The sequence below is a fragment of the Eptatretus burgeri genome, chromosome 13, assembly GCF_056783735.1.
Source record: "Eptatretus burgeri isolate ZD-2024b chromosome 13, Ebu_testis_v1, whole genome shotgun sequence".
Lineage (NCBI taxonomy): Eukaryota > Metazoa > Chordata > Myxini > Myxiniformes > Myxinidae > Eptatretus > Eptatretus burgeri.
This window is the reverse complement of record NC_140973.1, coordinates 29,817,297-29,842,511: the sequence shown is the minus strand read 5'-3', so window position 1 is coordinate 29,842,511 and position 25,215 is coordinate 29,817,297. Positions and strand designations below refer to the sequence as shown.

Here is a 25,215-nt window from a genome sequence, read left to right as displayed (position 1 = left end):
ATCACACTCAAGTCAAGGTCACCATTGTCTGCAACAAAATACATTAGTGCTTTACATCCTTGTACTCCTTCTGACGACCAAAGCAATGTTTGCATTACCCAACTTTACCTTCTGCGAGGAACTCTTCAATTTTCTGCTCGAAAGGTTGCAGGTGCTCAGGTAAGGAGTTCTTGCACACCTTGATGCTTTCATTTTCACAAACTTCACAAGGTAACAAGGGAGAGAAAAAACAAACAAGAAGAAAATAAACAATGCACCGGCACAACTAAAACACTACTGAACCAAATATGATAATGTGAGTGTGTTTTTATTTTTTTACCTCCACCACCAAAGGTGGACAGTGGTTATGTTTTCATCCCTGTTTGTCTGTCTGTGAGCAGGATATCTCAAAAAGTTATGGATGGATTTGGAAGAAACTTTGTGGATGAGTTGGGTAGGTAACAAGAACAAGCCGATAAGATATTGGTTTAGGTACGGATGTAGATCCGGCCTATTAATGGGTTACTAAACGTGAACTGTTCAGCCTGGTGGAGGTATGCGCTCGACCGAGTGCCGTTATAGTTCTAAACGTTTCATACTTGACCTTGCCATGCCAAACTGCCTGCAGAACGTCATTGTCCTGGGGAGTAATACAACCATCTTTTCAGAGCTGAGCAACGGACCAAGACACATTGCGAGTGAGTTTTTCTGTGTATTAAAATTAAAATGTCATAAAATTAAAAAAAAATTCATGTGTCCTGGGAGACCTCCGAAGGGAGATTTATCAGCTTATGGTGGATGCTTTGTGGGAGCATTCAGTTTCGTATGGAACGATAGAGGGGTAGGTGAGGGGCAGGTGAATGCCATCCCTGCTGCTCGTGAGAATGTTCAAGATGCCGCGGGTGAAGGCCAAACAACAATTGTGGCTTACAATTAAAACAGTCAGAAGGTTGACATCAATCTGCTGCAGAACCCAAAGCATTAAATGAACTGGGACTGCACAGGAAACAGGCTTTTCTCCTGCAAGCATGGTCCACATAATCAATAAACTGGGAAAGATGAACATTTGTGCAAAATAGGTTATTTCGGAGCTCAATGAAGATCGGCTGGCCACGTCTGTTGATGTGCACGACTCGTCTGCAGCATCAGTGATGCGAGGGTGACTTGTTCCTGCAGCACATCCTTGTGGAAGAAACATGGATGAACTCATTTGATCCAGAGTTAAACAGGTAAAGTGCTAATGGTGGTCACCGCAGCAACGAACTTGTGAGAACGAAGAAGCAGTGAAAGTTGATGCGTGTAATGTTTTTCTCCTACGATGGCTTTTCGCTCAATCGCTGTGTCCCCGGATCAGACTAAAAACAGGGAATACGATATGAAGGTGCTGCAGGTTAAGAAGTGGATGCAGCTCTCCATGGGAAGCAACTCAAATACCTGTGGGATGGTGATATTTTCCTCAAAGACAATACAATGCTTCATTGCCTGCACAATGTCCAGTCCTTGCCAGAGAAATGGGGTTTGGATGTTTCCACATCTTATTTGTTCACCTGGACTGTCACAATGCGATCATTTCCTGGATTGGAAAATAAAGGGCACATTGACATGATGTAATTTCGAGACAATGCACAACATCAACGAAGCTGCGCAAGCATATCCATGCTCAGAGCGTTGACAGTTACCAGGTTGCAATCATTCGCTTGCAACAACTTGGTTAAACTGTAACAAACTTCTGAGTGGATATGTGGAACTGCAGATTACTACTTTCAGCTCTGCCACTATTCCTCTTTGGAGAATCCGGAGCTTTGGAAATTTTGGAGCACTTAAAATGTTTATTCGGCACTCTCTACTGCAGAATAAGATGTGGTTGTTACTTGGCAAAAAAAATACCCCCCCCCCCTTCCAAGTATGTTGGTCTGTGAGAGAGAGAGACTGAGAGAGAGACTGAGACAGAGAGAGAGACCAGCCAAGGGCAGCAACACTTGATTTTGGTGAAGATTCAAACGGATCTGGATCTGAGAATTTCAGTGAATCTTCACCATTGAGAGATAGGGCCAAAAATGATATATAGCACAATATTTCAAAAGGGAATGGATGAATTCACACGAAACTTGGTGGGCAGGTTGGGATTGCCACCAGGAAGAATTGCTACAATTTTGGTGAAGATCCGAATCCAGATATGGATACGAGAATTGTTTAATTATAAACTGATTCTTCACCATTGAGAGATGGGGCAAAAAACGATATTGCATGATATCTCAAAAAGTCGTGAACGGATTCGGATGAAACTTGGTGGGCAGGTTGGGTAGGTAACAAGGAAGAATTGATTCGATTTTGGTGAAGACCTGAATCCGGATCCAGAACCGAGAATTTTTTAAGTGATTGTTCGCTATTGAGCGATAGCTCTAAAACAATGTATAGCACGATATCTCAAAAAGTTGTGGATGGATTCGGAAGAAACTCAAGTAAACGAGTTGGTTAGATGACAAGAACAAGCCAATTACATTTTAGTTCAGATCCGAATCGCAGATCTGACCTCTCGATGGGATACAAAACGTGAACTAATCAGCCTGGTGGAGGTATTCGCTCTACCGAGCACCCTTATTGTTTTTGTGTTTTTAGTGTTTGCTGTTGTGATTTTGTTTCAGGTGTGGTGTATCCGTTATTGCTCAAGATTGCAGTAGTGGATTATCAGGTAGTTGAAACGATTTAGAAATGCGTTTCCCAGGGCCGAGTCATTCGATTATCTAGTCGAGTTGCCCTTCCGTGTTTGTAGCGAGGGATTGGATGAATTAAGTGAGCAGGGCAGGGAAAGAAACGTGGTTGAAAATCTGGTTGCTAAATGAGTCAAGAGAGATAGAGTTAATTGGGAACAAGGAGAATAAAGGAAATTATAAGCAGCTTGAGAAATATGCGAGTTTGAAGGCCGCGGATCGGACGAACGACGTTACGGCCGTGGGGTGGATGGTCGTGATGTTAACATAGCGGATAGGTGTCGTGTTCACAGAGTGGAAAGGTGGGATGTTAAGATATCTAACAGCTCATTGGGGTCAAGACAGGTACCGGAGCATTGGAGAGGAGCAAATGTAACACCGTTATTTAAAAAGACAGCAATTGGAGAACTATAGACCTGTTAGTTTAATTTCAGGTTTTAGGATGATGTTGAATCTGTTAATTATGGATTGGATGGGAAACCATCGAAATAATTAAAACGAATTCAAGATATTCAGCACGGATTTACGAGAGGGAGATAATGTTTAACACTGAGCATGGTGTTGGCGCAGTGGTTAGGGCAGCGGCTTGGGATCCAAAAGGTCCTGAGTTCAAGCCCTGTTGGGCCACTGAATTAATACACCAGGGGGTTGACTCAGCCTGTCATCCTTCTGAGGTTGACGAAGTGAGTACCAGTGTACTGGGCCGGTGTATACCCCGGTAAAAATAGGTGTACCATATCCCTGTGTCGTAAGAGGCGACCAGGGTTGCGTCAGGAAGGGCATCCGGCGTAAAACATGTGCCAAATCACTATGCGGGTCATACAGATGATCCGCTGTGGCGACCCCTAACGGGAGCAGCCGAAAGAAGAAGAAGAAGAAGATAATGTTTAACACATATGTAATTGCAGTTCTTGGAGACAGTTTCTTCCTGGTTGGATGAGGGAAGTGCGGTGGATATGGTTTATCTAGACTTGGCTTTAGTGATGAAAACTGGCTTCGTGATAGGAAGCTGTGAGTGTGAGGATATACGACGAGGAGGATGCAAGTAGGTGGGTACCCCAATAATCAGTTCAAAGACCGCCATTATTTATAATTTACAACAATGATTTGGATAATGGGATTAAGAGTCGACTTTCCAAATTTGCAGATGACGTGAAGCTTGGGGGTAAGGTAGATAGGCAGATAGCAGTGAGGGGGTGATCACAGCAGATGCAGCTCAACACAAGAAAATGTTCGGTGCCGAGAATGTGTAGGAATAATGAAAATAGAGATTATTTAATGCAAGGGGCTTTGAGCGTGTCACACACAAGAAGGATCTGGGGCTGGCAAGAGTGAGGGAATCTGGGGTTGGTGAGGGAAGGGACATAGGGATAGGGGGGGTGGGAGAGGACAAAGTGTTAACACTAGGAATTCAGTGAGAGCTTATTTAGAATATTGTGTACAGTTGTTGTCATCACATCTGCGGAAAGAACATAGTTGCCATCGAGAGGGTACAAAAGTGAAGCAGCGAGATCGATTCCAGGGATCGATAGACCAAACTACGATCAGCAACTGAAATATCGTAATTTTTACATTAGAAAGGAGGCGATTACAAGGGGACCTGGGAAATGTCAGATAATTAAGGGAAGATGTAAACTTGAAGTGGGACAGTGTTTTAAACTCGGTTGAAAAGTGACAGAACCAGAGGGTACAGTTGGAGTGTGAAAGAGAGGAGGATTAGAACAGAAACAACATCAGGGAATTTAACACAGTTATTAACATATGGAATGATCCCCCTGGGAAGGCTGCAGCAGGGACAGTCGACATGTTTGAATTGGATTTGGACAGTTCTTCGAAGTAAATGGGCATAGGAAGGTGTAGGCTATGTTGGCAGGTAGGTAGCTTCGGTACAGAGGGGTGATTGTATACAATATTTCTCAGTTGTGATTACATAGCGATGTGGGCGAGGTGTAAATGTCCGATTGTTTGGCACGTATATTGTGTCAAGTGGGAATGTTCAGTTCGTATATTTTGTGTAGTTTGGGGAAAACAAAAGGGGGGGGGGAGAGGGGTGATACAGGGATGGTGATGCGTTGGGTTGTCGGGAATGTGGATATGACACGGGCTTGTTGTGCCGAGTGACCTCCTCTGTCTGTGTTTCATTGTGCGTGTTCATGCATCATGGTCAATGAAGCCATGCACGACATTTTAAAATGAGCTTCATAGGACAGCAATCAAGCTCAGACCTTTGAGATCCCTACAGAGATGGCGGAGGTCATGGGTGAGGTCATCAAAATGCAAGTGCGAGGCTTGTACCAAGTCCTGAGGCTCGGGCAATGGAAACAGCCCCTGCTCTGTATCCAGAGACTGAAATCAAAAGAATAACATGCGCAGCAGCCATCACATTTCACATGGGTCAGTATCCTAAAACCACCATAAAGAAAATTGCTTCTAAATTCACCTACATTTTCCTTTATACGTACTCGATTTAACTTATATCCACAACAGAATGGCAATCGCGCAGTAATAGTGATCCTCAGATCATGATCATTTCCTGCCCAAGCCCAACAAACTGTAGTTCTCAAGTCTTTTGTGAAGAACTTCATTCAGTGACGATAACATTTCCAGCATTCAATTTCTATCACCATGCTTTAAAAAATAAATAAATAAAGAAATAAAAGGGATATTATAATTGGCTCTGTACGTCTGTCTCTCTGTCTGTCTGTCTGTCTGTCTGTCTGTCTGTCTCACCATCTCCTCCTAAACGGTTGGGCAGAGATTCACCAAACTTGATAGTCATCATCACAACATAACAAGAAGGTATGAGAGCAGTATCATTCTTGGTCCCGCTCCCTGGAGCAGGGTCAAATACTAAAAAAAAAATGCAATGACGGGCGCATTTTAAACATATTTTTTTTCATGAAACCTTGAATATGCAATCAACATTGGGAGATGCATGAAATGTGTATCAATTTGTTTGGATATGACCCTCGGGTCATGCCCTCAGGGGTGGGGACTTTGGGTCACAGGGGTCAAAACAGAAGATTTCTTTTTTTAAACTCAACATTTGATATCAGGTCATTGCTGGTAGAACTGGTGGATATCGGTGTTGGGTTAATTCCAGAACATTTTGCCATCTTTCAACTTTACTTTGAACAAACCGATTATGGTGTATTTATTCTGGATCATATGCAAGCATATACAATATGGCCCGGTGGCTTCGGGCCAAATTTTGATGAGATCGTGACACATGGGACAAAAGCATGAATGAAACGTTGCACATGTGTTGTTTAGGTCCTCAGCAAACATTCTGGAAAAGGGTGCCCAGGCTGGATGGCCGAGTTCAAGGTCAAGTGAAGGTCACACGGTGTAAACGGTGAAACTGCATGTTCTGGTCATCAAGAGTGACGGCAATCTCTTAAGCCAGCTGCTCATCTCAGGTTAAGTTAATGTTGGGGGACTTAGACGAGTTCTTCATGAATGAAGATAATCCTTGACTGCCATCTGCGAGTAAGCACAGAAACAATCGCCGATGAAGTTGCAAATCACAATTATTAGACATCTTGCATACCTTTCAGCCACAAGCCACAGTGCATTTTAATGTCGAAGTATTTGATGGTCCCATTGTAGTGCATGCGCTTCCCAGGAGTGATGCTTCAACATTGAGTGAATACAGTGCTAGGAACTTCATACCTTGGACCAATCGCCAGATTCAGGGCTGTAAACGAATTGATGTGGAATGAGATGTACTGTATACAAGGAAGGCAGCTTGAAGGAGGCCACACGTGAGAAGAGGGTGAAGGGGGTCAGGATAAAAGTGTCCCCTGAGACAGAGATGTCTCGAAACTTTGCCGCATTTCTGCAAGTTCCGAAGAACAAAGAAGAGCTAATTTGCACTGTTGGTGGAAGACGTACCTGTCTGCGATTACCCAGCAGGAAAATAAGTCGACATCATATCTGGGCAATAAGTTGCATCAAAATGCAACAGCGAGCTAACACGAGCGTCCGATTAAAAAAAAAAAAAGAGGCCGACACGAGAATGGTGTTTTCATGTTGCAGATGCTGTGTAAAGGGGTGCAAAGACGATTATGGTCAGCACAGTGGATACAGGTGTCGTCATCCAGGTGGGTATGTTATTTGAGCTGATAAAGTAACATCTTGAAGTACAGATTTGGGTATTGTTTGGAAAAGGAAAGAAGTTCAGGAATTATCATATCAACTCCATCGGACTTGAACTTAGCGAAGAAAAGTTGAGTGCACCCTCTTTCTTCCATGCCTTTGCTGGGTCTGATACATCATCACAGTTCAATGGCAGGGCAAAACTCGTCTTGGGATGCATAGGAAACATTTCTCCCAGCTAATGAGGGTTTCAAAATCCATGTGCAGAATCCCTCCGAACTACTGAATATAGATTCGCCAACTTCAACATCATAGAGCAATTCACTTGCATCGTCTCTGACAACAAAACTTAATGTGGAAAAGTCAATGACTTGAGGAAGGAACTCTTTCCACATGAGGTGCAACTGATGCAAAAACTTTCCACCAGCACAATCGGCTCTTATTGAACATGCAAAATCGGAGCATATGCCGAGGCAGCACCTGGCTGACATGCTTGCAAACCCAACAGAATATCCACGGTCCAGATGCATGTAGCTGCACTTTAGAAGGACAGCAGGTGAGAAACTCTTTGAATGACCCTACCTGAAGCTGCAAAACGCTGCAGGCAACTCGTCGAGTATGGCTGTAAATTTGCACCAATGTGCTCAAAGAGATGTGTGTGCAGGAGTCCGGGACTTCAGTGTGCAGCGCTCGGCCCACGCAGGGAAAAACTGTACTCGGTGAATATCTCAGCAGACTAATGTCCTCTCCAACACCATGTACTTTTATTTAAAGTTCGATTATTTCGATCGAATCTCAATTTTAAAAATACCATTTGAATTTATTGAACAGCTTGAATTGAACGTATTTGGGTATCTTGTAAATACAACAATGCCAAACAAAGTTATACATAACTAGTCTGGGTAACAGGCATTGCACAGGGGGGGAAAACAAACAAACAACAACAACAACAACAACAACAACAACAACAACAAAAAACACTACGTGGAGGTTCCGGCACATGTTGTGCATTGAAAACGTATGGAGTTCGCCTCATGGTGGTTACCTTTTGCCTGTGGGCCAGTGGCAGCACTGCCTTACCCCACATCTCAACACACACTTTAAAGTGGCCTTTTGGGGTCTCAAAAAGGCCTTCAGGGCCAACGTGTGGTAGCTTAAAACCTTGCACAGATTCTGAAATAATTACATTTAAATTTAGGACCAACAGGTGCTACGGTTCAGCCGTGAAAGAGTAAAAAAACACCAAAAAACCACACAAACACTTGGAGATCCTTGCAAGCCCACCACACCAACACCAGGCATATATAGATAATGAACGAGAGAAATAGAAAGTAAAAGGCATAAAAAAAGAAAAAGTAAGAATGAAAATGAATAAAAAAGCACATTGGATTTGAACACAAGTTTCCTGCATCGCAAATCAGTGGGTCACAGATGGGAACACCTCCGATCCAACCCTTGGCCCTATTCTCTCCATGTGTAACCGTATTCCCGAGTATGTGGTCCTCACGTTCTCGTCTCGAGAACTTCATACAATATGCAATGCCACCTCATGATTTTTCTTATTTATTTCTCTTAGTTTTCCCAAACCTCCTCCCCCCCCCCCCACTCCTTTCACTTGTCCTCCCGTTTACCCTTCGTCTCACTTGGTGTCTGATCGCCTTTTGCCCCTGTTAGTCTGCTCATCCATGAGCCTTAATACCTGTATGATGAAAACAAATCACAACGTAAAGGTTCATCAAAAATAATTCTCCTGAACATAGCTGAGGGTCATGAGGATGCCACATGGCATAAAGACAAACTTACACACAAGTATCATCGTTAAAGTAATGGTTGTACGACCGACAAACATCAAAAACAACTTCCTTCCACCTCTTGCAAATGTTGATTAAACGTGTGTGCAAATTCAACCAAAGAGGAGACGTACCTCATCGGAGTCACGCAAGTAGCACGAGGCAATGTATCCCACGAGGCTGAAACGATGATCCTGTGAACATGAACCAGGATTTAGCAATTGATACAGAGTGGATTCACAAATTATCCCGCGTCGCAAACAAAGCAACGTATGCATGGACACTTCTTATGTTAATCAAATATTATTACTCACATCAAACACTGTACAACTGACACATGCGTGGACACTCTTATATTCACAAATTATTGTTAATCCTTAAAAACTCGATGGATGCGTGCGTGGACCCACTTATATTTGTCGAGTTCATTGTTATTTATTTATTTTTTAACAAACATTAGTTAGTCTTTGAAACAAACTGTGCACTAGAACTTACTCGGGCAAACACCGAATCGTACAATCTCGACAAGCAGAATAGCACGTCGACAAACCACTCCAGCTAAGACGAATTAAAAAAGAGCGAGAATTTCTTTGCAATATGTGTTCCCTACCGATTGCAATGACGAAGAAGAAACCCTGTAACCCATCGTATTTGGGTCTATTCATCAAAATACCAGGAAAAGCAATTTTCATTCACCAATATCTTTTGTAGATGAGAAACCAATAAAGACAACTCGGATAACAAACCGGAGATAAAAATTAGTTTGCTTTAACACACGCTCAAGCCGATACCAGAACAAAAATGAAGAAGAAGAACCTTTCGAACCCACCACGTTTCGTTCGTTTCTCGGCTTTGCCTATTTCATATTAAAAATAACCCGATGTACATACATGAAGCAAATAACATGCGTACGGCTTATGTGCACATACAATACATTTTGGTTATAGATCTGGGATCATTCCAATTTCACTGGGCCAAGGACGAACACCCAGGCCTAACGCCAGAGGCCTGCCGATCTGTGCTGCCTCATGCAATGGAGGCATGATTTTATTGGGGTAGAGTCAGACCAGCAGTCCAGCCAATGGGTGTAAAGCAGTGGGGTGGAGTCGGTGCAGCTGAACACTGACCCATGTATAATGCTTTTTTTTTTAGTAGTCGGGGCTTGCTTTCACTGTGTCGGTCTAAACCAGTGTTGAACAAGCCGAGTGTTCGTAAAGCTATTCGTGATCTACATAATAGCTCCAGGGGATGAAGCTGCTAATGATTTTGTTGTGGTTTGTATAAAGTTTTATGTAGAGGTTTTATTAAGAGAGAGTTAGGCATTGATATGGTTACTTTCACTAGTATAGGAAATAGCACATATGTTCCTTGTCGTAAGTCGCTCCAAGATATTATCTCCGAGCGTCAGGAAGATTTAGTTAATAATTTTGGTATTAAATGTGAAGAGGTAAATCTTTGTATTCCTCGGCTTTTCTGGATCCGGAAGCTTCATAAGAACCCGTACAAGTATAGGTTTATAGTGGGTGCCAGGCAGTGTTCCACCAAACAGTTATCGGTTATAGTTAACTCAGGCTTACAAGTTGTTAGAGAAAAGTTCAGGAAATATTGTTCAGAAATTGAGAACAATTCTGGTATTAACACTTTCTGGAGCATTAATTCTTCTTTAGAGTTCTTAGATAGGATGAGATGCCTCATCCTCAATATCAAGTCAGTTGAAGTTTTTGATTTTTAAACTTTATGTACAAATTTGGATTTAGTCCTAGTAAGGGATTCACTCTTCAAAGTGATTGACAAGGTTTTAAACTCTTTTAATAAGTTTTTATGCATCAGGTTTGATAGAGCATTCTTTTCTTAAAAAATAAAAATAAAAATAAAAATAAAAAAAAGATACTCAAGTTTTCATTGTTGTAAAAAGCAGAAGTTTAAGGATGCTGTTAATTTTAATTTATTTAATACTTTTGTGTCTTTTTGTGGGGCAATGTTTCAACAGGTAAAGGGTGTTCCCATGGGTGGGAATTGCAGCCCCCTACTAGTGGACATTTTTCTTATTTTCTGTGTATTTTCATTCATGCAGAAACTGATGAAGAAGAAAAAATTAGGATTAGCTAAAATATTATCTCATACATGTCATTACATATATTCCTGGTGTTGGCTTTATGGTTAGGTGGTGGGCTTGGAATCTTAGGATCCTGAGTTCAAATCCCACTCTGTTGTTGAATTAATACCAGGTGGGGTTGACTCTGCCTGCCATCCTTCCGAGGTCGGCAAAATGAGTGCCAGTTTGCTGGTATCCTGTGTTGGAGGGGTGAGCCATCCAGGATTGTACCCAATAGCCAAGGAGACTGCTTAAGCAGCACCAATGCTCTGTGCAGAGTATGGTCTCAATGGATGGATGGATGGATGGATGTCGTTATATAGATGATATTTGTGTGGTTAACTCTAATTTTTTAGAGAGGCAGATTCACAAGATTTATCCAAAGAGCCTGTTTGCAAACAGGAGTGGTAATGATTGCACATTTGCTGCATATCTGGATATGTTATAATTTCAAATAAAATAGCTTTTGTAAGTGCTTGCCAGTACATAATATATCCGTTTGTGTTTATATGTTGTGTGTGCGTGTGCGTGTGTTATGATGTCTGGCTTCCTTCTTGGGACTATGGTGCAGTAATTGGTCTTTATTTTGAATGTGATATTTTCTAAGTTTAAAAAGGGCAAAACACTGAAAAATTGACGAAACGGCCTGAAACTCGAACTTATTTTGTAACTTATCATAATAAAGCCATATACAAAGTTTCAGTTTAATATGTTAAAGGTTATGGGAAAAAAATTCTGAAAATCCACGTGTGGGACGGACAGCCAGCCAGCCAGAGACAAACCTATAGTGAAACTGGTTGGGAACGAATAAAACAAATGCAACACCATGTAGATCGGGCATACCACGTACTACTTTAACAGCACTTTTGCAAATTTTGAGATCCACCTAAGTGATGATCTACACTGCACTTAAATTTATAACATTGAATTCTGTTCCATTAACTATTGAAGCTATTGTTAGCCTCGCCCATCCCCAAACTGATTGGAGATGATGTCATCATTAATCGCTTTGTGTGCTGGCGAGTGTGCGCCTGAATGTCTGCACGCAGAAGCACATTAATATAGTTCAATTCCCAGAGCTACTATAAGCATTGTACATCAGCAGGGCAAGGAAGTTTGTTGAATTCTCATTACTTGCTTGAATAATGGAAGATGACAGCCTGCTCGCACAGCCCACCATGTTAAGTGAAAATACACAACTAATATCATTACAACAGAGACCGAACCCTCAATGGCCTCCCGGTATACGGCAAGGAATGCCACCAAAAGTCCATTTGAAAGGCCCATTAACCAGAAGATTATGTCCAAATATGTGGATCTGTTAACCGAACATTGAAGGTCTGTTGAGACCCAAATGTGAATACCTTGTGAGGGTGTTGAAGGCAAATTACAATGTCCAAACACTTCAGGAAACACATGTTCGTAATGAAGAACAAGCCTACCACTACAAGATAAATGGATGCAGGTTTTTCACCAGCATTTGTAATCCAAGGTACAGCTTGGCAATTCGTGTGAATAATCAGATATATATGCAACTACATGAAACTGCCATCAACCACAATATCCATCAAGCTTGGTAAATTGACAGTTGGTAACATTTACAAGCCTGCAATAAAAAGTGGCACCACACATATTTACCGACTGTTGAACACTGATCTAGCAACATCAGAGACTTCAATATTCATCACATGGAAAGGGGGTACGAAGCCAATGATGAACACAAGGAAGCTCTGACGGACTGGATGTCCACCTAGCACGTACACCTCATGTACAATGCAAAACATGATCGTGGTACGTTTATGTCTGTGAAACGGGACTAAAACCGGATCTCACCCTCGTGACGATCGACAGAGCCAATATTGCCCTCCACCGATCCCCAGACATTTGCAGAGATGCAGCTACACACAAAGGGCATCAACACAAACAACAACCTGGATGTCTCCATCCTAATGAATCTTTTAACTCGCCGTCTGGTCTCCCGAAAACATGTTGACATGTGCCCAAGCCCTTGCAGGACTCGGCAGTGTCGTGGCCTGGAGGAAAGTGTGAGATGAGTTCACCATCCACAACAAACATCTACTTTCCGACAAAACAATGAAACTGCCTGGTTTTGACTGCCCTAAATCGGACCCAAACGGGATATGGTCGCTGCGGCCACCTGATGCACAAGTGGGGTATTAGTTATGCAAGATGCGACTACGGCAACTTTGATGGAGCACATAACACCGTCATCTATACAAATTTAAGGTTGACATTGTTGAGATAAACTCTCTTTTCAAAAGCATTAGATGAGTTAACTAACCTTAAACTGGATTTATCAATGCTGCTCCGAAATTGCCATACGCAAGAGAGAAAGACTTCTTTAAATTGTTTGTGATGGGGTTGTTTCCTCCTCCGCCGATTGCTGGGTCTGTTGTACTCTACTGGCGCTCGGCAAATGTCAAAGATTACTTTTACAGCATTTCCTTTTTTTTTTTTTACACCTTTTGCATATAGTACTGAGCATAATCTCTGTGATCAGCTTGCCGACAGGTATTCGAAATTCGAAAAATTAATACTAACAATGTCCATTTAGGATGCCACGAGCACAGGGCGATGAGCTTGTGAAACACGTTTGCGGAATGGATCTGCTCATATTAATGGGAAACCAATTGGCATTTTAATGTCTTGTATGCGTGATTAAAAACAAACACACAGCGCTCTTCACGTCGCGAAGTCGTGGAAGAATATCCAAGGTGAAGCCATCGGCCTGGCCTCTCGTCCTATTTCCTCCGTTCATGTGATTTCCACAAGCAAGTACAAGACCCAGAACTCGCTGTACACCACTCCCTTCGTGCAAATCCTGTGTAAAGCAGTCACACAAATGAATAATCAAATCGTATTTTGATATCAACTATTTGATACGATTTTTAAAAACCCTTTGAAATTGAACATTCATGCGAAACGACCAATACGCAGTCGATATAGCCGTGATACCGATGGGAATTTTGTTTTTTTCTCAATTAGGACATCAAGCACGTTCACCTTCTGGCAGATCCTGATTAAATTGGATCTATAGTGATAGTCACGACCACTACAGGCCGCCGCAATACCGTGCACACGCGTCGCATGAGCTCAAGTTTGCGATGAACATTCGTGATGCCCTCGGTGAAGGCGGACCGAAAACTGATGCAAAAGACTCTCTCACAAAATCCAGGAATTTGAGAGAGGTCGTAGAGGAACCTGGCAACGAGACGCACACGATGGGACACAGTTAGTGCCTGGAGCAAATAAAGACGAGGACAAACGCAAATCTCAAAGGCAATCCCACTCTCCAAGATGCCACTCACCGTTCGGGTTTATCCAGAGGCGGTGCATCTTTGCTTGCGGCCGAGTCCACGAATGCAGAAATCTTTGCAAGCTCGTCCTTTTGTGCTCGCTGTAAACCCGCATTGACCGGAGATTCGAAGTCGAGACATGGTGATAATTTTGAAAATGCAAAAATGCTTTTAGCATGCAGATGGACGACAATGTTGTGCGTGCTCCATGGATGATTAATTTACAATGTGTGTTTGGTGAGAAACCATTCAGCAATTAATCAAATAGTGTGTCAAAGACGACAACGTGTCCAGATATACATACATTGTCAAACAAGGCCTGCAGAGTTTCTTGGTCCACCTGTGAGGTGTCCATGTGTAAAATTGCTGTTGGACATAAAAGTGCAGATTTTATTATTGTTATTTTTTTTTTTTTTAACCACACTTTCATTAGTCCTGACCCCAATGTACAAAATAAACAAAATGAGAATTTTACTGTCCGTTTTATACCACTATTACTTGAGAAAAAAAAAACCAGGAGTTAAAAATAATTATTTTATCCATCAAATGGACAAGTGCACAATCTGGAATGGTATAAAGGTGCATCCCATTACAGGTAGGTTACCTGACCGTATGTCATTCATATCAAGGTGAAGACTGGAGATGAGAATGCCAATCGCTTGGGATCGCTTGCTGTCCAAAAACTTGGTGAGCTGTTAAGTACATCATTTGTACTGTAATCATTACATTTCATTTAAAATATTCTGAGTACGTACATTGGTATTGCTATAAGAAATGGTTCAAGCAACATTCGATTGTTCAAGAACAGAAATGGCATCTTCGGTCTCCAATCCCCTTTGAATCCATCCATCCATCCGTTGGGACCATACTCTGTGCAGAGCGTTGGTGGTGCCTAAGCAGTCTCCTTGGCTATTGCACACAATCCTGGACGGGTCGCCACTACGACGTAGGATACCAGCAAACTGGCAGTCATTTTGCCGACCTCGGAAGGATGATAGGCTGAATTAACCCCACCTGGTATTAATTCAACAGCTGAGCGGGATTTGAACTCAGGACCCGAGGATCCAAAGCTCACCACCCGAACCATTAAGCCAACACCAGGCATCCCTATAAATGGTGCAGACAAATTTAAACTTCAGATGAAAAAGGAGCCTTTTTGTGTTGGAAAGATCATGGTCCCAGCTATTTTGTCTACACCATTTCTTCAACATTGAACAGTGAATGAAGTATATGAACAAGTTGTGAGCCAGTGTGAGTCAGTGGATCATGACTGTTAAGGATATAATCTAAGTGGCAAGTTAACCCCTGAAGTAAACGTGGTGTCTTGTCCTATGTACAGGATGCATTCTGTTGGTTATGGGTGCACACTAATGTTATCTAACCCTTCTTGTGTCCTACCTCCTTTGCCTTGCTTTTCTTGCCAAAGTTATTACACAGTGGTTTCTTCCTTGATGTGGCCTCTGCTTTGCAAAATAGTTCTTCCAGCTCTTCCAGATCGATGAGTGGTTCTTCAAGATTTTCCCATAAGGAACCCGTACCGCTGCTGAACACACAACCATGGACTGGGGCTCGGTTATTAATTATTATTATTATTATTATTATTATACTGTAAACAGGAATATACTGCACAAGTCCGCTTAATCATCAACTTTCATCATTTTCTATAGCACCTTACTGTATCAAGGTGTTGTACACATGAAAGACCTTTGGAGTCCATTGAGGAGAGTAGCTGGAGAAGAAGGGGGGGGGTGTCAAGGAATCTAGCAAGGGATTTTAGGTGAAAAGGCTGCAAAGAAGAGAAGAGTTTTAAAATAGAGGAAGGTGTGATCAACAAACAAAAAAAGTGCAGGGAGAGACGAAGTTGTTGCAGAGATGCAATAATAACTCGAATGGCACTCGGTAGAGCACATACCTCTGGCCAGGCTGAACAGTTTACGTTTTGTACCCCATCGATCGACCAGATCTGCTGACGTGAACCAAAATCGAATCGGCTTGTTCTTGTCATCGAACCAACTCATCCACCAAGTTTTGTCATAATCAGTCCACAACTTTTTGAGGCATCATGCTATTGATTGTTTTAGCCCTATTTCTCGATGGTGAACATTCACTTGTAAAAATCAAAAACAAATTCTCGTATCCACATCTGCATTCGGAGCTTCACCAAAATCTAATCAATTTATCCCTGTCACACACCCAACGTGTCCACGAGGTTTTGTCCGAATCCGTCCACAACTTTTTGAGATACCCTACTCACAGACAAACAGACAGACGTGAAAACATAACCTTTGTCCACCTTCGGTTTGCGGCGGTAACCGGGAGAACGGGAAACCCTGACTGAGAGTTAAAGGGTTAGGGCAGGACAGCGTGAGTAATGGTGCATTTATAGGTTCAAATCCCCAAAATTAACCATTATTTTCATTATTTATTGCAATCATAAAATTTCCACCAACATCAACAAAATAATCCATTCGTCCTGGATACAAAATAATGAGAAAGTCGCAAATAAATTGATTAGCAAAGCAGTTAGTGAGTAAGAGACCAAGGTATTCTAATAAGTTTAACTTCAGGTCCCTCTTCACTCAAGCATGACCAATTTGTCACTTCTGGTACTGTGGAGTAAATAACAAACAAAAACGTGTTGTTAATGGTAAAATTCCAGGAAAACCCTCTCTTCCTTCTTGGCAGACAACTCCAAATTGTGCTGCAAAGTAACCCCATCCCTCTGTTCAAAAGGAAGCTGTCGCTCGTGTCTGTCTCGCCTTATTTTTCGCCTTGCCAGTTGTGCCCAATTGTTATCCCACTACCACCACGATCAATTTAACCTTACTCTTCCATGAGCTTCACTCTTGTAGAAAACTAAAATACCAAGTGAGTGCTATGACTGTCAAAAAGAGGTTTATCATTTTGCTGGATTTGTAAGAAAAGAAACAAAAATACCTTGCATTCTGTAGTTGGATTCTTGACCAGTACAGTGGTCGCATCGGCCGACCAGGGAGCCGCATGGCCTTCCGCACCTTAGAGTTCGACAGACCACACAATCCTGAAGGTAATGCATAGGACGATGATGATGGTGGTGGTGGTGGTGGTGGTGGTGGTGGTGGTGGTGCCCCCTGAGATGGTTGAAAAGAAAGTTGTGCAGGAGATATTTCTGAGGAACACAGCCCCAAAAGTGTTGGTGGAAACGGAGGGGGGAGAGGGGGCGCAGGTGGTAGGGGAGGTGGGAGAGGAGGTGGGGGTGGTGGGGGAGCAGGAGAATAAGACTTCTCAGATTTAGAAAGTACTACAGATTGTGCTGAATTCAAAGCCGAAGGAAACAGGTCAGGTGGTAGAGGAGGAGGCAGTGGTGGTGACTGAAATGTCAAATGAGCAGGCAGTTGGGGCAGATTTCCACTCCCCTGATCCTCATCTGCTGCAATGGCACGCTTTGGTCTCTCCAAGTGTGGCTTGAATGATTTATCAGCCAGTTCTCCTTCACAGCCCGCAGGAAAGAGTGAGAGGCGGTCGGTTTGCACAAGCACACTTCTGCTCGAGCGCTCAGTGCTTTCGGTCTGCACAATGGCGTCCATCTTAATGGGCGCACAACCTTCTGGGTGTGCCAGTTGCTGCAGGCCGAAGATCTCCTCCTCTAGCCTTGCTTGCACCATAGCAAACTCACCGCGAAGTTCAAAGGCTTTCAGGTCATACTTGTCCTGAAATAAACCACGAGAATCACAAATGTCATGCGAGTCAAAAAGGCAACAAAGTACATTGTTCAAGAGAAGGACAAGGAAAGGCCATTACGCGCTGCTCCGAGTCCAGAAGCCAATATAATTTGCTTACATCCTAAGCAATGATAGAGTCAATACTGTCAACCTGATACTCCATGTACAGTAGAAGGAAAACAGTGAAAAGATCCCTCCTTCAACAACGAGTGAGGGAAGTGAGTGCAGGGATGATATCATGTCTATTGCAACAAAAACACAGTCAAACAAATGAGCCACATATGCTGTACCTTCAGGCTGGCAGCATGGGAAGACAACAATACATCATGTAATGTATTCGGGTAGCATTTAGAATAAAGACGCTAACTAATGTCTCGGTCGAAAGCCCTTGTAATGGGGGGCAGGTCCAGACTTGCAAGGAGACTGAAAAACTACTTTTGCAAATGTCCTAATAGTAATCATTGATGTTGAAAGGTTCGGTTTGCTGAGAGTCATAACCACAGGCAATGGCTATGTTCCATGCTCAAGTTGATGCCAAATCTACATGAGCACACGGTCATCACCAGCAAGGCAAACACTCGAGGGCAAAAGGTTTAAGCAATTTTTGTCAAACATCATTCTGACATCCTTCTCCTACAGCATGGCCTTTTAATCCATTCACCTGGGTAAAATATACACCTGAAACGTCAGTTACGACTAGTGTGGAGAACATGTTCGCTCAGCTCGAGAAAGTTTGGAGTGCAAGACCCATAACTTATGGCAAAAGTAGAAAGAGGATAGTGCCGGTGCCAAACGCAAAACATGTCGTGCAAAAATAAAAAAAGATGAATGACTAAACCTGTAGCTTCTTCATCTCCTCCCGGTGTTCCCGCTTCAACCCTTGTACCACCATGAGATGTTCTGTGGAACAGAAATGGTGATAACACGTGCTCAGCGTCTTCCCGTAAAGTCAACAAGGGTGTTTTGGCCGTGGTGGAGCTCGACTGGTAATGACGTGGACAAAGGGGGTACGGTAATCAGGAACTTGTATAAAGGAACCGTCGTCCGTCTCGATCCCACGGAAAATGCCACGAGCGTTCTTTGCTCCGACAAAACAGAACAACAATTGTGATGGGCAAGGATAGCCTTATGGCTCAACCAAAGCCATAATTGGAGAAGCGGGTCTTTTAAAATGGCGAGGTTATTAAGTTAATTGCTGCACGTTTTAATACACAGAGTACTCTGTTTGTGCTGCGAGAGTTAAAAGTTAAAATAATCTTAAAGTGCAATTTATTTTGCCTTTTTCTACATCAAGCATTTAAATTACAACTCGTTATTGATAGTGCAAAGTGAAATATTTCGCACAACCATTTCATGAAAGGATAGAACAAAAACAAACTGGAACTGCACTCGGAAGAGCGCATACATACCTCCGCCAGGCTGAACAGTTCACGTTTTGCATGTCAATGACGGGCGGATCTGGATTCGGACCTGAACCAAAATCGAATCGGCTTGTTCTTAACACGCAACCAACTCGTCCACCGAGTTTCATCCGAAGTTTCATCTGCTACGTATCGTTTTTGGCCGTATCTCACAATGGTGAAGAATCACTGGGAAATTAAATAATTCTCACTTTTAGTAGAATCACTTAAAAATTAAATAATAAAAATATAATATAAATTAATAAATAAAAATTCTCTGATCCAAATATGCAACCAAATCAAACGAATCGTTCCTCGGCACGCACACACGCACACACACGCACGCACACGCACGCACACACACGCACACACGCGCACACACCACGTTTTACCTGAATTTGTCCACAACCTTTTGAGATGTCCTGTTCACAGACAAGCCAAGACGGACAAACATAACCTCGTCCACCTTCGGTGGCAGAGGTAAAATAAACAGCTCGGTGTAATTATCACGGCCGATGTTACACAAAACGATGATGTGTAAAACGACGCAGGAAGACAACCTCATCATGGACTGGCTTCCACAAAATTGTTTCACATATTTGAGCAAACAAATCGCTTCCGTGGATTGAAGCAAAAAGACCGCTTCAAGTTCGAGTGAATTCACATCTCATGTATATTTACATCTCCTGAGCGACCACACAAAGGCTTTGATGCAAGTTTCCAATCTGTGATGTCATCAACAAATGTATTCATGTTCACCCATTGGCACTGCATCAAAATATTACTTATATCGCAAGGAACACTTATCGACCAATGATAACGTCATTAAAGGAGCACAGTCAAAGAGCTTGTATTGCCTAAACAGTTGAGATTGATCAATCTTATAATCACCAAAAAGACATTGATTCACTCCTTCACGTACCATACTCCACACAGGACGTCGCTTCTGTCGCAACAGCCCCTTGGCTCGGATTACAATCCTGGCTGGATTGCTACTCCGATGTAAGAACCTGTAATTTGAACAGGTTGCCGGCAATGGTTCACCTACTCTTCGCGACAGACACTCTGGATCTTTAACATCCACCAACTAATGCAAGCAGATGGAACACCCAGCCCAATGTCCTTCGGAAGAACGGCACGCATATTGACGAACTGCCCTGCCTGCGAAACACCAGGATGGCAGCTGATAGCTGGGCCGAGATTCACCTTTACGAAGGCTTCGCTATGAAGAGGCCTTCGCCATTATCGCCGGCACCCTGGCCAAATTCCGGCCCCATCTACTGCTGGGAAGGCAATGGCGAACCCCAGCATAACCCTTGCTAAGAAACTATTTCGGCAGCACCGCCAAGCTGTAACAGAGTATGGTACTTCAGAATCAGACAGTTCGGAGGGGTGTGTGCCGACCATAATTTGTGCCTACTGTTTACCAGGTATTTTTGTCTGCCCTTCCAGGCCAATTAAAAAAAAAAAATTTTTAAACCTTCATCATGGCAAATCATCTTGTTGGAGTAAGGATCCAAATCCACTCATCTCTAAAGTATTTACTTTATTATTAAAATGTGCAACAATAGCTGGAGACAAAAAAAAATACCTGGTAAACGAGCAAACTTTGCGATTCATTCTGAGTCGTCACAGGTCAAATCAAGTCATTGTCCAAATCTCCTTCATGACAAAGATAAACCATCAATTTCAGGTTCATTGTTAAAGATCTGAGCAAATTTAATCTTTCAATGGCTTTGTGCCCATGACGTGAAGAACAAAGTAATTTAGGACATCACATCGTGGGAGGACGTCATTTGTGAGGTCACTTGACAAGAATAACCAATTGTGTAGTCCCAGACTTTGCCATGTCTGTCTGTGGAAAAACAACACGTTCCACCACCGAAGGTGAAGGAGGTGATGTTTTCACCCGTCTGTCTGTCTGTCTGTCTGTCTGTCTGTGTGTCTGTCTGTCTGTGTGTCTGTCTGTCTGTCTGTCTGTCTGTCTGTGTGTCTGTGTGTCTGTGTGTCTGTGTGTCTGTGTGTCTGTGTGTCTGTGTGTCTGTGTGTCTGTGTGTCTGTGTGTCTGTGTGTCTGTGTGTCTGTGTGTCTGTGTGTCTGTGTGTCTGTGTGTCTGTGTGTGTGTCTGTGTGTTTGTTTACCATGTAGCAGCCACACCGTTTCAGCGATCATGACCAAACTGGGTACAGACGTCGACCATAGTCCAACTTAGACACTTGTCGTTTTTGGTGAAACTAGGTCAAAGGTCAAGGTCAAGGTCACCAAAAAACCGAAATTCTTATTTTCGCAATAATATCCGCTAAAATGGTCGTATGGACTTCAAACCAAATCCAAAATGTGCATCTTCCAATTCTGCATCCAACCATATGTCTCATTGGGGTGTCACACCAACACCCTTCTTAGCGGTCAGGGGTCGAATGTCAGGGGGGGGGTCGGGTCAAAACTTTCAAATTGCAATAAAAACGCCATTTCAAGTCCGATTGACTTCCAAGTTATGATCATGACCAAACTAAGTGCTATAACTCATTAAACAGTTGCACTATCGACTTAAAAGAACCAAATTGATTTCCAGGTTTTTGTTTTTTTCAGAGATCATGGAGATATGACAAAGTTATTCTGGCAATTCCTTGCTCAACGAGCAATTTTTATTTGTTTGTTTGCGTGCAGGATATCTAAAAAAGTTGTGGACGGATTCGGATGAAATTTGGTGGACAAACTCATTGATGAGGGCAAACTTGGTGTGTGATGAGGACAAACTCATTAGATTTTGGTGAAGATCCGGATCCAACTACAAGAATTTTTCAGTGATTCTTCACCATTGAGAGATAGGGCCAAAAACGATATATAGCACGATATCTCAAAAAGTTGACGGATTTGGACGAAACTTGGTGGACACGGGTGTGTGGTAAGGAGTAATCGATTCGATGTTGGTGAAAAACTGAATTCGGATCTGGATACGAGAATTATTTCTTTTTTAAAGTGATTCTTCACCATTGAGAGATGGGACCAAAAACAAAATATAACATGATATTTACCCTCGCCGAAGGAGAGGGTATTGCATTTGGGTCCATTTGTTTGTTTGTCTGTCTGTCTGTCTGTCCGCATAGAACTTTCGTGGTTTTTCTCTGCAACTGCTTGTTGGATTGAGACAAATTTTTCACCATTGGTGCAACTACTCATGTCGAATGTTTTAATGATAATTATGATGTCATAGGTCACATGGTGTGGCAGCAATATTGGAAAAATGGAAAAAAAATTGAAACTTTGCACATAGCAAGTACTCCTCACGGGGAATGAGAGAGATTTATTTTTATGATGTCATCGGTGCCTTTGTTATGACGTCATAATCGTGTATGTAAAACACTACATCCGATCAGTATGAAAAATTTTGAGGATCATCTAGGGATAAAATGGTGCACAAATTTTTTTTGATTACATCAATGGTCAGATGATTCGGCAGCCATATTGTTAAAAAAATAACTAAATAAATAAAAACTTTCAAAAATCTTTGAAATGGCTGAACAGATCAAGGAAAAATTTTTTTTACACATATGACCACATATGTGTAAAGTACAAGGTTACTTGAATCCATGAGGAACAAAAGGTTCACACACGTCACAGGTGACATGGTTTTGCAGCAACATTGGATTTATCAGGGGCAAATTTACATAAATGTTCTGCAAGGCATGCGTGTACAAGGTTGTTTAGGAATAATTGATGTCACATGGTTTGGCAGCCATATTGGATTTAAGAAAATATTAAATAATGTTTTCTCTGGAACTACTTAATCAATTGAGGTGAAACTTCAAAATTATGATCCAGTATTGATGGGGAATACATGTTTTAAATTTCAACTTGATCAGACATATGGTCTGGCTGCCAGAATTTTATATTTTTTTCGATGTGGGTTAAAAAAATAAATAAATAATGATGCCAGGCACAACAAATCCCACTCATTTAAGGCATAAAGTTATTTTGGGGATGAAATTTAAATTTGATACATCCTTAGCCTGAATGTTGATTATAAGGAATAGAATAAGGAATATTTTTGTCTTCGTTTGAAGTGAATTAAACCATTTTTGACGAAGTTATGACCGTAAAATGATTTTGACATTTCAAGGCCACTTAAGGTCAAAGGTCATGGTGTCAAAGGAAAGCCAATAAAGGACTTGATATATGTCTTCCATAGTAAACAGGCATATTCCTAACCATTTTTGATTTATAATGGAGAATTTGTAATTTTGACTAATGACCATGACCCCCAAAACTTCGGACCCTACCGATCTTCACAAATATGCATTTTTCACTGTGGGATTATAAGGATTTTAAGTGACAAATAGAATACAGTTCACTATAAGCTTAGTTTGAAGTCAATCAGATAATTTTCGACGAAGTTATGAGCGAAAAACGATTTTGATCTTTTCGTGACCTTGACCTTTGATCCAATTGGACCCAAAAGTTAATGGGGTCATCCAAGGTTCATTGCCCACCTGTGGATTAAATTTGATAGTGTTTGCTTAAGCCATTTTGCCGTAAAGTTGCTAACAGACAGACAGACAAACAAACAAGCAGTCAAAGACTGGTACTTACGAAATCGTCAACTTGATCTCTGACCTTGTCTAATAAAAGCTGTCTCGAGAGAAGGTAGCGATGCAAACCAGAAGTTTCTACGATGATTCTGTTCCAAACCATCAAAAATCGTAACGTCGACCGAAGCAAAAATCTCCATTTCTCCACGCAATTATTTAATATTATTTTATCAAAGTCACAAAACCGTAATATTCGGCCATCCACCAACAATCTTTACATAATCCGACAGCTTAGCGAGTCAGGCATGCGACGATAACCTTTATTAGGATAAAAAATGACTTTTAAACACCATCTTTATCGAAAACACAGTCAGCACACACACGCAAAACCTTTACGTGACTCAACGCCGCATCTGCTCGAGCGCGCTGCACCACGTGACGAGCCGTGACACGGCGAGTGAAATATTTTTTATACAATCTTAAAACGTCTCCAAAACATCCGATTTTTACCAGAATTTCGACAACCCAGAGTTAAGCGTCCTAAGCAATCGCAAAAACCGAAGACAAAATTAAAATCGAAGTTAAAACGAACTCGTAACGTCGACCGAAGAAAAAAACACTCCATTTCTCCACATGAATTTATGGAATTATGTTTGACCTCACTGTGACCTTGACCTTTGACCGATTTTGACCAAAATCTAATCAGCACTCGCCATCACCCTCCTGAATCACGTGGTGTAGTTTGACATTGGTAGCTTCTTCCGTTCGAGTTATCGTGCCGACAAACAGACACACACACACACACACACACACACACACACACACACACACACACACACACACACACACACACACACACACACACACATACACACACACACACACACACACAAACAGAGGACGGAAGTAATCAATATACTTACGAAATCTTTAGATTTCGTAAGTAACAAACAGACAAACAAACTGGACGATTACAATATCCCGCTCCCTCCCTCCGGGGGGGCGGGATAATAAAGCTCACTTGACTGTGCCTGGATGAGTTTGAGGGAAGAAGAGCAACAGCTGAAATGCGAATCCTATCCAGGTTCCTCCTGATTACTTAATCTTTAGTTTTTGCTTGTTTGGGTTACTTCTGATTACTCCAATGTAGGACTGTTAATATTCGGTCTTCCATTTGATCTGAATTGAATTTATTTTCATCCCATTCTGAATTCAATTGAATAATAATAAAAAACGTCATCGGTCAGGGTCAGGTGTCTGATCAAAGCGGGACATCTCGGTACCCCGTCATCATTGCCAGCAGTTATAAAGTGAGTTCTAATGATGACTTATTAATTACGTAACACACCAGTGCACAAACGCCACACAAAACAAGTCCTGGCGAGGGTCTGCAATCTCTGATTGCTTGTTTTCTTGTTCAAAAATGTATTGGGCCCGATATGTTCTCATGGATCAGGCATTGCGTGGCAGAGGTATGCGCTCTACCGAGTGCCCTTCTCATTGATTGTGTCGACATACCAGGGAAGCCGAAACCCACTGACAAGTTATGTTTATTTATGTATTTTTTCTACAAAACATCGAGGCTCATGGAAGAA

General features: G+C 42.1%; 1 protein-coding gene across 8 annotated transcripts in view; it reads right to left on the bottom strand.

Moving 5' to 3' along the window:
• The window catches only part of LOC147014156 (formin-1-like), an 87,343-nt gene that overhangs the window by 16,926 nt on the left and 45,202 nt on the right, over positions 1-25,215 (bottom strand). For 5 of the 8 annotated variants that reach the window (XM_085851866.1, XM_085851867.1, XM_085851865.1 and 2 more), the window contains 11 exons: positions 18,530-18,591; positions 16,928-17,679; positions 15,389-15,533; positions 14,595-14,682; positions 14,295-14,356; positions 14,003-14,091; positions 13,766-13,895; positions 13,369-13,515; positions 8,713-8,772; positions 4,916-5,036; positions 109-201 (listed from right to left, as the gene is read on the bottom strand). In XM_085851866.1, the coding sequence (XP_085707992.1) occupies positions 109-201; positions 4,916-5,036; positions 8,713-8,772; positions 13,369-13,515; positions 13,766-13,895; positions 14,003-14,091; positions 14,295-14,356; positions 14,595-14,682; positions 15,389-15,533; positions 16,928-17,679; positions 18,530-18,591 (1,749 nt within the window). Of the gene's footprint in view, positions 1-108; positions 202-4,915; positions 5,037-8,712; positions 8,773-13,368; positions 13,516-13,697; positions 13,896-14,002; positions 14,092-14,294; positions 14,357-14,594; positions 14,683-15,388; positions 15,534-16,927; positions 17,680-18,529; positions 18,592-25,215 lie in introns of those variants that run through there. The other 3 variants (XM_085851872.1, XR_015050664.1, XM_085851873.1) reach the window with 3 other exon arrangements.